The sequence below is a fragment of the Gavia stellata genome, chromosome 6 (assembly GCF_030936135.1).
Source record: "Gavia stellata isolate bGavSte3 chromosome 6, bGavSte3.hap2, whole genome shotgun sequence".
Classification (NCBI taxonomy): Eukaryota; Metazoa; Chordata; class Aves; order Gaviiformes; family Gaviidae; genus Gavia; species Gavia stellata.
The window spans coordinates 38,796,465-38,808,855 of NC_082599.1; the positions used below are offsets into that span (position 1 = coordinate 38,796,465).

The 12,391-nt window shown below is 40.0% G+C and overlaps 1 protein-coding gene across 2 annotated transcripts in view; it reads left to right on the top strand.

Moving 5' to 3' along the window:
- The window catches only part of CHN2 (chimerin 2), a 167,177-nt gene that overhangs the window by 82,593 nt on the left and 72,193 nt on the right, over positions 1–12,391 (top strand). For both annotated transcript variants that reach the window (XM_059818276.1, XM_059818277.1), the window contains exons 4-5: positions 8,956–8,987; positions 12,073–12,186. In XM_059818276.1, the coding sequence (XP_059674259.1) occupies positions 8,956–8,987; positions 12,073–12,186 (146 nt within the window). The remainder of the gene's footprint in view (positions 1–8,955; positions 8,988–12,072; positions 12,187–12,391) is intronic.

The following is a 12,391-nucleotide window of genomic DNA, read 5'->3' on the forward strand; positions in this document are numbered from 1 at the left end:
CTATCTTGCTTCCTATACTTCCTGTACATGTGTGTATATAGCTACAAACACAGAATGATCAAATCAGCCAGTTACACATGTCTCTTCGGAACACCAAAGAGAAGTAGCCATGAACATGGTGGAGTTTGTATGGTTTTCAAACAAGGACTCCTGAATTTCTGGGTTCAGAATGAAAATTCAGAAGGTTTGCGATGTAGGTTTCCGCTTATTCTTTGTTACAAAAATATTTGCATATCTGTTTGAAATACCATCATGACTAACTAGTATGTACTGACACATTTTAACTGCCCTGTACAAGTTGCAAATTAGTAAGAGCGCATGTGTGTGTGATAGGGATGTTTTTATGAATAGTATGTCTCATAGTTATCAAAATAGTCAGCTTTGTTGAAATGAAAGCATGTATAAGCTACCATATTGTTCATCATTTGGGAAATAAATATTCTCCTACTTAGTATTTTGCAGAGGAGCTAATAGGATCTCCACCTTTTCCAGACTCTGGAAAATAGCTAGCACTATCTAAGCTCCCTTACTCCTGTGCAGACTTTGCAGATAGCCTGACTTAAAAGAAACATCTGCGGTTCCCAACTACAGAGCAGAAGTATTCCTAAAATCAATAACAGGAGATAAACTGAATTAATATTATTATTCCTCCTTGGATTTTTGCTTTCATCCTTCCAATGTCCCCATGCAGAGATGTTCTCCCAGTGTAATGAAGTGGCAGTGCGTCTCACGCCCCACAATGCTACGCATGGTCTTGTCTAAGGTCCCCTCCTCCTCATTTTCCACCTACCCCATTCACTTTCAGTTCTGATGGGTTGTTTCCTGATTTTCCTTCCACTCCTCCAGCCCACACTCGAGTTTATAACCAGTCTCCAGCTGGTTGGTTATAAATGTTCACTTGGCACCTTGCTGAAGGGCTACCTGTTTGCATCAAATAGTAGCAGTGAGCTGGTTAGGGAGCATGTCTTTTGGGGTTGCATAGGGATAGGTGACATAACCGCAATAGGTTTGTGCAGATGTACTTCGGACTGTTGTGGCATGTGTCATAGGAATGTTTTAGGGCTTCTCACTGGTTACAGAATTGCAAGCAGCATTTAGAGCATTGATACGGCTTACTGCATTTATCTGCTGCTGCTGGAGATATTTTTTCTCTCATTTAAATGACTCAACACATCATTCTTGAAAAAAGGAAGCACAGTTTAAATGCTGTATTCAAATTTTTCATCTTGTATTCAAGGTAACATTGATATTCCTTCTTAATGATGCCCTTACTGTGTGAATGGAAGCTGCATAACAAAATAAATGACTCTTGCTTTTGCTGTTTGAAGTTGTTTGAACCTGACCCTGTCTCCCCTGACTATTTAGCAGCAGCCTTCTTGATTAAGATTAATTTCAATTTATTTTAGCTCATGTTCAGAAGCAAATTATTTTCTTTACTAGGTGAGAAAATATTTGGTTTTACTTTTCTTGTTCAATCTTGCTCTTTTTGGTTAGAGCTGAATATATACAGAAATATATTCCGGTTTAGTAGCAATAGCAGATGTCCGTGTTGGCAGAGATTTTTGTTACCTTCTGGAGTTTATAGTGTTTTGTCTGGTATATTGATTATTGGTTTCTGGACAGTTTGCTCAAGGTCATAGATAGGAAACAAACCCAAGATAAAAATACCCTCATAAAGGATGCCTTAAAGCAGCTCTTTTGAAAGTTTGGTACAAGCAAGTAAGCAAACAAGCAAACCCAATCCTTTTTAAATTCTTTGTCTTTAAAAATGATAGAAATAACCTTGATTGAGTGGAAATCAGCCTGCAGTAAGTGCCACAGTAATAGTCAGAGCTGCTGAGCTTCTTGTGTTTCTTTGCAATGCGTTACCCTTCTGCAAAAGGGTCATTATGCATCTTACCTTCTCCGTAGGTTACAGCACACCATGAGAGCAGAGAAGTTGCACAGCTCTGAGCAGCAGTTAATGAAAGCATTCTTTGTGTTCTTCACTTTTGTCTTTCCTTTTATACTCTTCCTAGTAGTGAAGAACTCCACTCCTACCTTCTCCCCAGTGCTGTAAATTTTACCACAGAATATTTTGTTAGAAGGTATCAAACACAATTTGGTGTTTTGCTATGCTGATAGATTCAAACTGAGTTTTGTTATTTAGGTAAGCAGTGACCAGTGTGTCACTTGAAGGTTTGTCTTTCTCCTCTAGAACAGTTCACTCAGTCCACTGCCTTCTCCCTGCTGCCTTCTCTCCTGAGAGCCTCACAGAGGTGGGCAGAGACACGATATTATTGTGGTTTTATATGTGGTTTATACAACCTATTCAGTCTGCTCCCTGCTAATCCCTATATCCTGAGAGCAGTCCAGGCAGAGATGAGGAATAGGCTGGATGATGGTATCTTGGGGCCAGAAGAAACTCAAAAGGTTTTCATCCCTGCATCAAGATAAGATGTTTGCATATCCTCTTCTTAAAGCCTTTCAAGGTTGAAGATTTCATGACTGCCTCTGCTTATTTATTTAGTGTTTAATAATATTTAACACTTTCCTAAGATCTAAGCTCCATCTTCTTTTTTGCAGTTTAAGCCTATTACTTCTTGTCATGTCTAGTAAGCACATAGAGAACAAATTATTTTCTTCCCTCTTGAAAGTGACCTTTTTCATACCTGTCTGCTACAGCCCCTCTCTGTCTTCTTTTCTTTAGGCTGATCTCTTTTCATGTCTTTCACATTTGCCAAATCCCTGCTCACTCCACTTATTTGCCCCAGTCTTTCTTGAGGTGTGGTGCCCAAACCCACACTCGGTATTCCAGCTAGAAGCTTTCTGAGTGGACATTGCAAGGAGAGGATTACTCTAAGGTGTCTTATTGGCTGCACTCTTGGTTTTATACCCCAGTATGGCATTCTGGCTTTGGCAGTTTTTGCAACAGACAGCATCAGTGAGTCATGTTTATTTTATGATCTGTAACGATGCCAGGATCCTTTTCTGCAAAGACCTGTCTAGTTGCCCCTCTGGTATTCTGAATTATTTTGACATCTTGCTCCCAGTTACTCTCTTGTCCTGGAGGCACCGTAGTCCCTTGCCATCACGTGGCTGAATGTGCATCCATTGAGTGGCTGTAACACTGGCATCCCCGTGGCTCTGTGACTGAATGACAAAAGGAGATGCAGACTTCCAAAACTGTTCATGTCACCTTTCTGGAGAGCCTCAGAAACATGGGCAGCACAGGTGGAATACGTTCTGGGGGCTGATGCATTGCTAGTTTCTTTCTGACGAATGTCATTGCTCCTCCCTCATCATACAGCCAAAATACATGAACATACTCATGAAGTTACGTGTGCTGGATAGGCTTGTCATACGAAGCCTGTCCCATCAGTCATGCTGAATGCCATTGACTGAAAATCTTAGGGGAGAAGATCATCTTTTCATTACGTATGTACATAGTGAGTGTCTATAATTGGCCTGTCCTTGGCCCCAGGGAGTACAGATGTTACATTGCTGCTACTCCTACCAACAAAATTAGCAACAGGCTTTATGATATGATACTTTTTGCAAAATCAAGGGTTGCTTTTCTTTGAAAACATTGGTGCCAGAGAGCCTGATAAGGTAATAGTAAGAAAGCGGTACAAAGGTAGTAAAAAGGTGGATAAGTATTTCCCTTCAGAAAGAATGTTCTCCTAATTTAAATTGCTTAAGAGTCATTGATGTGAAATAATTTGTCCTATTTGGAGAAAAAGTTAGACACACTAATTGATCTAAGTAGAAATTTCTTTCAGAAAAACTTGGAGGAAAAAAAATTACATTATGGAAGTAGTGAAATACAACATAGTTTTTTACTTCATTCCGTTTAATGGGAGCTTACAATCTTCCTTAATCCTTTTCAGTTGTTGATTGTAAGGCTAAAGTTTGCAGTTGGCTTATGACAATTCTGCCAAAAGCTGCACAATTCAGACAATAAACTCCTTTTCTGTACAGTCTGTTTTTACTGGGCTTGTCTTGAAAGCTTCTCTTCTAACTCTTCTATTTCTCTTTATGTCAAACTGAGATGAAAAACTTATTTATAACTAGTCGACTAGAATTACTGAAAAATAATTAGGATTATTTCAAACAGAAAATATATCAGATTAAGCTTCCTTTGGGAAAACAGCACACTGCCTGCTCTGAGTGAACACAGTGATGTTATTAACTCTTGGATCTTGTTTCTCTGCTCTTTCTGTGTACTGGAGAGAACAGAGAGCCAGGTGTAACTACCCACTTTATTGTTCCCCTTTTATATTCTCTTCATGGATTTATTAAGGCAGTGGTTGAAGTAGGTAGATACACAATGTTACGCCGTACTGGCCCTTCTGAATTACAGACAGATTGCTGTCCTAGAGGGATTTCTAAACTTTCATTCCAACATTTCTACATTTCAGCTTTGGCCACTGGATAAGGAAATATGTCTTGTGCAATGACGCTGAAGAGAAATTAATTTTTTCTGAAATTAGGGTTATCTTATTTCTGTGGTAGTACTTACTCAGAAAGAATTCTTCAGGGTATCTTCAAATCTTCAGTGCAGTGTAGCTTCGATGTCAATGCTTGCAATGAAAATCTATCGCATTAGGGGATGCTCACCTCCTGCCTGCATGATTCCCAGTAGTTTTGTGATGAGTTATCTTGCAGAGTGGTATAGGATTTTAATACAGTAATCTGTACATTAGCAGGAGTATGTCATGCCAGGGCTAAACCATCCTGGCCAAAAGAGGAGCCATAAATCCCAGGGCATTAAAATTCAGTAAACTTCAAAATTATGTAAACATAATATATTGAATTAGCTTAGATAGCCAGTGTATTTTTTGAAGAAGACTTACTTCCTTCTCAGTGTTGACTTCAACCCCCAGTACAACCAACTCCACACCTTGAAGAATATGCTGTAACGTTGTAAAAAAACTTGTAAAACTGGACTAAGTGTGCAAGTCAGGGGGTTTTTTGGGGTGGGGAGAGGCATTCAGCTTTGGCAGGCTGGGAGTCAAGGCTGGAGTATGCAGAGTCTCTCAAACAGGACCTCCCAAAGGCCTTTTGAGAGTGCCAGGAGATTTGTGCTGGGTTTCATTTCTCTTTGAGCATGCTTCAAGAGTAGATGTCATTGAATGTTGTTGGCTTTGTAAGAGTACTGGATTAGTAGTGATTTAGGCTGTTTCACGGTACATCTTATTTCCTGATCAACTTGACAATTTTGACATTCACTGATGATCCATAATTCATACAAATGTGAATTTCAGTAGTAATTTTCAGCGTTTTCCACCTTGTTTCTGGAACAACGGCCAGAAATGCCTGCTCTGCAACAACATTTTTGGTTTGAGATTGGCAATAATACCTTTTTCTAAGCCAGAAAATTACCATCTCACATTTTACTTGATAGCTGCCACTTGCTTTTAGTGGAGAGAGAACAGCCATTTTATTTATCCTCTGTATGGAAGTAGTAAAAGCAAGCTGTGGAGCTCTTTAAGGGAAAATATATTTTCACTAATGAAGACCTATTATTTGCCTTACATGATTTTCCTCAGTTTTGTACTTTGTTTCTGTCTATTTGCATAAGAGTCCTAAATGACTCAAACCCTCTGATCTCTCCCCTTGCCCAGTCTCTAGGGATATGGACCAGAGTGATGGATAAAAGCAACTGGTCACCTGAGAAGGGTGGCCCTTGTTTCAACAAGGAAATTGTGAGAGCTATATGGAAAGTGATGAAAGTGTTCTTCATAGCCATTATCTATGAAAAAAACTAAGTGTAGGTGTCCTCAGAATAAGGCTGGTTTTTCTGGGCTCCTACCACTGGGGAAAAGTCACTTTTCTACCTGCGGATTTTCTGTTCTTCCCACCACTAAGAATTCTCTTAGGTGGATCTGCCTGACTTTGTGTCTGCGAGCCCATTTGGAGCAGGAGATGGAAAGCTAATCCCAGCTGAATTTCGGTCACCTTTGCTTTCTGGGATATATAGAATTTCCCTTGAAGTTTGTACGGAGTCTGCAGTTGGCGCAAAACTGGCTCCTTTGATACTTTCAAGCCTCTGCGCCATCAATTGTGCAGGCTTTTGGTTTATTTCCAAGTTCAGTCCAACATTCTGGTTTTGATCTAGAGACCCTGATGTTATTTTGATCTTTTATCTTGCTGTAACTTTCTTTCCTTGTGTTTGTTCCTAGCTGTGAAGTTGGTTAGCAGCAAAATGATTATTTCAGGCTAGAGGTTGCGGTAAGCTCAGAAGAGGATTTTTAGATTCTGGGGCAGATCTGGAGCTTCGTTTCAGGGAATACTACAGTATCTTTCTTGCCTAAAGCCAAGTGCTGAAGTTGTGACCATTTTAGACACGTGGATGCTAAAAGATGTTGGAGTGAAGGTTTCTGTTTAATGGAGGAGGGGGAAGAATATAGGACTTGATGGGCTTTGTGTGGATTCTCAGAAGAACAAATCTTTTAGCTCATGAACAGCAGGAAAAATGGAAACCCCAGTGTCCAGGGCAGTTCAGTCATTTGCTAGTGAAATGATAAAAATGTCACAGATAAATTTGTATTTTTGCATAAATGGTGTTGTGAGAGGGATACAAAATGTGCCTTCCCTTGCTCAAGGAGTTATTTCCAGATTGCTTTTATACTTTATATATATAGTTAATTATCTTTTTTTATATATATCTATATTTGTGGGGGAACTTGTGCTTGCAGGTAATTTTGAGGGTGAGTGCTAGTACTGTTAACTCTTTTATCTTTCTGAGGTAGATTGAAAGTGTTGGGTTTTATTCTGTGTGTACATACAATCAAGGGAAATCTATATTTTTAAAAAGAAGCAGATTCTGAATCCTAGATGAAAGTCATGCTTTACCTTCTGTGGTGTAAAGGTTTTCTTTGGCTTTCTGAGGGAATGAAAGTTGATCTGTTTGTTCCTTGTCACCATTTTCATGTACTGAGTGGCCTTTGTTTCCATGAAAGAGAAGATTGCATGTGGTAGTCTCACCTAACTCAGCTTCTGATACCTATTTTTTAATTAAGTTCCCAGCTAAATATATGCCTGGGGGGGGGGTCATTAAAGTCTGTAAGGATGACAGGAAGGCAGCACAGTTCCAAGATAATAAAGTCAGCGCTACTAAAGACAAACACATGAACAACCTCCTTTCTGAGATAATATGGCTTTTTCTTGATTTTTTTCTACTTACAAAAATGCAAAGTTAAAAAAAATTGAATTCATACACTTTTTTCTTTGAGGTGCCATATATGCACATAAAAACACAGCACTTGCACTTGGCAATTCCTCTGATTTTGCTCTCTCTTCACTTCTGAGTTTGCTCTTTCCTCTTATTCTTGCCCCTCAGAGCTCAAAAATGTTTGCATCAAGGTATTATTCCTAGGCAGGAGTTTCAAGGGTATGATACTGCTATTGTTAGTGCCATGCTAGAAGAGAAATGCCGAGCTGGGAAAGAAGCGCAGTAAGAACTTGATTGAACTCCCATAGGTCTTCCATTGAAGATTCTCATTATCTTGTACAGACTTCTATTCATCTTGCGCTGCATTGTAGCCTTAGTGACTGCAGGGTAGAAAGTCAGCTGCTGCAGTTTAGCGTGTGGCGTGTAGATTATTGAATCAAAAATGTCCCATTTGTGCATTTGCTACTCAGAAATTAAAAACCTTCATCGATGTAAAGTTTTTATGAGAGAAATAATGAGATATAATCAGAACAAGAACAAGGGTCCTTGTTTCCGGTCAGATAAAATGGTGAAAAATTATTGGTTTTATCCTAACGGATGGAACAGTCTTGAAAACGCAGTTTTTCTACGTGTGTGTCACTATGTATGAAGCAGTAATTGCATTGATATGGGCAGCTTTACTCAGGTATGCACTCACTCAGGTATTTTTTTGTAATAATCAAGAGACTTCATGTGTATCTTGTATTAAGTTCTGCCCTGCTTATGCATGAAAACGCTGGCTGAAGTTGCAGCCCGGTAAGACGCCGCTGTTGATAAATGCCACAGCTGGAGAGAAAGCATCTCTTTGTGAAGACACTTAAATGCATGCATATATAGGAATACGTCTTAAAAACCTCACCTGTAGTCGTCAGATAGGTAATACCGGACCAAGCCGGTGTGCGTGCTGAGGCAACGCCGCACCAGCCCCCGGGGGAACGCTTGGGAAGCCTGCCCCCTGCTGGCAAAGCCTGTCCCTGCTGCCGGAGCCCGCCCGGGTACCGCCCCGCCAGGCAGGCCGGGCGCAGGCAGGGGCCGGTGGAGGGCGGAGTCGGGGGCCGGGGAGCTTGCTTTTTGCCAACGTGCCGAAGGGTTGGGAAGCTCTGAGAAACGAGTCAGTGTCAGACGTATCCAGCGTTTCTGGATGAGAACGTGACATTCCTAAAACTTGGTTCAAAGCTCTGTAAAATAATTGGAACTGCTTCCAGCAGCTTTCGGTGTACTTTGGATCAGGCCCGCAAGTTCTTGAGACTACAAGGAATGCAAGACTGGATCTAAATCCAGACACCTGGTTTCTCCCAAGAATATTACATTTTTAATCTTCAGTTAGTTGCTGTATATAGGCAAAAAATATTTTTAAGAAGTGAAAGGGTGTATAACAAAAATAGTCCTATTTTATAGTATAAATATTAGATTGGCATAACTGCAGTAAACTATTCTTTATCCATTTGATCGGATTTTATACAATTATATGTATTTTTATACAATTCAATTATATGTATTTTTACACAATTATGTCTATTATTTTCACCATTAATATGTGTTATACTTCTCAGAAAATCATCAATAAAACCACCTCTTCTGTTTTCATTTTTCTCTTCTTCTGTGTAGTCATGTTCCAGTCACAGTTTTGAATCTGCAGAATTTCGTCACTTAGATGGGTGCAGTAGTCCTCATTAGTAATCAAGCATAATTTATTTTTATGTCGTTTATTTAAAATTGGGTATGTTTTTAAAATTCTTTTCCTTTCTTTCAAAATTTAGGTGGAGAACAGACCAAAGTATTATGGAAGAGAGTAAGTATTTTCCTCTGTCAAGTGTTTGTTGGGTGTATCCAAAAGTTGTTGTTCTAGAACTACAAAAAAAAGACACAATGGAGGTCTGATAAAATATTTTATTTTGCCTTCCACTTCAACTGGGAGCTAAATATATTAATCCTAATAATTTAGCTATGTTACAGTCCAGTACTGCTGCTCACAATCCATGGACTGTGCTGCTATGTGAGCCTGCATCTTTGTTTTGCTTTTCTCAGGACATTTTGGGAAAAAAATATTGTCTGGAGTATTTCTTCCTTTTAGTTTGGTTGTCACTTAAACCTCCCAGTGGTCCTGCAATGGCCTGGGGAGGAGAGAAGCAGCTTGCCTCTCTCACTGCCTTTTTAGTGTATGTTCCTATACTTTCACCCCCCTACACGGTTGTGGAAGTATGCATGTATACTACTGCATGTGTAAATGCTGTTCTCCCTGCTAAAGTTACGAGGTCTGAAATACCCAAAGAAGAGGTGTATTTTTGTTGTGAGGAAAATAACGGACCACTGCAGTATAATTCCTTTGTGCTCAGCAGTCATCTTGCCAATAAATAGCTTGAAAGGGGCTGGATCCTGCATGGGCATGGAGATTTGGGCAGGTGAAGTTGAAGGGCATAGCCACTGCAGCAACCACCCAGATCTGGCCTTTACTAGAGTAATCTGCTGAGGCCCTAGCCCTTATCGCTAGCTAAATTACTTAGATTGCCTGTTCTATTTTTCCTTCCATCCCAGACACATCATCTGTGTTTAATGATCCTTTTCTACCTTGAAAAACCCCAAGACCCAGTAGCTTTGCCCCGATTACTGAAGTTTCATTTTTAAAATACTATCTTTGACAACAGGTAATTCAGATCTAGCCACTAGAGTACAACAGAGCTGAAGACAGTACCTCGCTGAGTAACCCATCACGCTTCCTACAGCAGGACTTGTAAAACCATTACTACAGTCTCTTATCCAGGAACCTGCCTGGCTGTTGACATCCTCTGTGTTTGTGGAGCAGCAGGGCTGGCAGGAACTGTAAGAAGTCACCTCAGTGAACCTGCCTGGCAAGATCATGTTAGTTATGGTCACTCAGAAAGAAGATTTCAGAACCACTGGGACAGTCCTATAAAAGCATTTGACTCAGTGCTTAGTAGTGCTTGGCAAGAGAATCAGTAATTTCTAGGGAAAGAAGCAGAAAAAGACATAGTTCTATTACTTTACAAATCTATGACGTGGCTGAGTTTTAAATAGTGCACATAGTTCTGGTCCCTCTCTACCCCTTCGTCCTCCTTCCTTTTTAGAAAGGTTATAGAAGAAAGGAAAGGTACAGCGAAATGCAACGAAGGTGGAGCAAAGGAATGCAGGTCCTGCCCCAGGAGGAAAATGAAAAGGTCTTCCTCAGCGGGTGTCCAAGAGAGGGACATGCACAGTGCCCCTCTCAAGTTCATTGCCACAGAGTGCTGCGGAGGCCAAAAGCATAAAGATATTAAAGGGTTTACAAGTGAGATTCTCAGATTCATGAAGGGTAAGGTCACAGCTGATCGGACTTCTGGCTAAACCAGTGATGGATGGACAGGGATGTGAAGTGAAAGAAATATGTCACTGCTTCCTGTCCTCTTTCCGTAAGCATTTCTTGTCGGCTGCTGTCAGAGGCAGGCGTCTGAGTTCAAGGGATCTTGTACCGTGTACAAGCTGTTTCTACGCCCTTATAAAAATGTACCAAAAATATCCATGAGAAAGCTTGGATTACCCAGTGCTTACCACCCACAGTTAAAGAAATTTCACAGGTGCCCCAAGTATCCTGTCCCAGTGCTTTCTTAAACTGATCACCAGGAGAGCTTTTTTCCTAATATCTAAACTAAAGCCTGCTATATTTTATAATGAGCTTCTGGTGGCAAATAGCTTATGCTCTTTTTTTTTTAACTAGAGTTATGAATTGCCATGAGTTTACTGGTAAAGACATGCTTAAACTATATCATCTAGGGGATGCTCGTTTCAATTTGTATGTGGCATTTACATCATTTTGAATAGAAAGTCACTCTGGAAAGATCACCTAAACCTAATATTTCCAACATGTATTAGTTGTGAAAAGACAACATAAAGAGAAAGGAACAACAATTGCATTTACATCCCCATGTGTTTTTCCTCTCTTTCATTACCAAGCCAGAGGCAGTGTTAGAAATGTGCCACTTCATATGTATTGTCAGAAAAGAGAAAATGCTGAAGGCCAGTATATTTTAGTGCCTTTTTTCAGACAGCAGCAAAAATAGAAACTTTCAAAGCCTCTGAGGAGACCCTTGGAGACTTATCAGCTACAAAATGTGCACAGGAGTTAAGACTCAAACTGCTGTAAAGACTGCATTTGTATTTATGGAAAGACCACCACTAAATATTGATTATCGTAGAGTTAATTGTGCATCCTAGAGCCTCTTTGTTTCTTAAAATAGCAATGGCAAAAGAATCAGGGAAGTATTGCTTTTTTCCAACACTGAATGAGGAACTCATTGAAATGAAGAAAACAGTTTTTTTCTCAAGGGTACTCTATCTTCATCTACTTTAATACATGCAGAATAGAATTTTGAATAATTGTTGCCATTCTTTGTCTCAGTTTCCCTTACAAATTTGAGGAAGCAATGTTAATATAAAAATAAAGCAGACTGACAATAAGAATGACCTCTCATTTTAATTTTAAGTCATCTCCATTTTTAAAAAAAGAATGCCTTTGTGCCTAGTTTTCAATTCTGTCATAAGGCCTCTAGAAAGGAAACAAGGAAGAGAGGCATAGACTGGTAGAAGAGGAGAAGTTGTGAAAAAATGGGGCATTTACAGAAAAAAAATCTTTGTGAGCGGTTGAACTGTCATGCTGGCTTATACTGACTGAACTGCATATACAGTGTAATTTTTATTTTGCCTCTATGTGGGACTTGCCCAGGCTGGATTACTGTCCTGCCACTTTTAGATGCTTGGACGCTGTCCTGATGGCTTAGAACACAATGCTCTGCAGTGCAGCAGTTTTCGAATGGTTTCTGAGGTGGAGGAGGAGGTGTTCCTGGTCGGATTGTTCTGAAAGTCACTGAAATGTCTTCCCTTAGGTTTCACGGGATCATTTCTCGGGAGCAAGCAGATGAAATACTTGCTGGCGTAGAAGGAGCGTATATTCTTAGAGAAAGCCAGCGGCAACCCGGCTGCTATACTCTTGCTCTCAGGTAAATGCTGTTTTAATAGAGGCTTATAGTTCACATGTAAATGTGTTTAATGGAGGGGATTATATCAGTCCCTTTTGAGTGAAATCTATGTCCACCATTACTTAATACACTTCATGGTGTCAGAGTGGTTTTACACCCTCTTGTCAGCAGTTTGACCATCGCAGTACTGCAGCAATTCAGTCACTCCTTCAGCACTTGGCTAGGA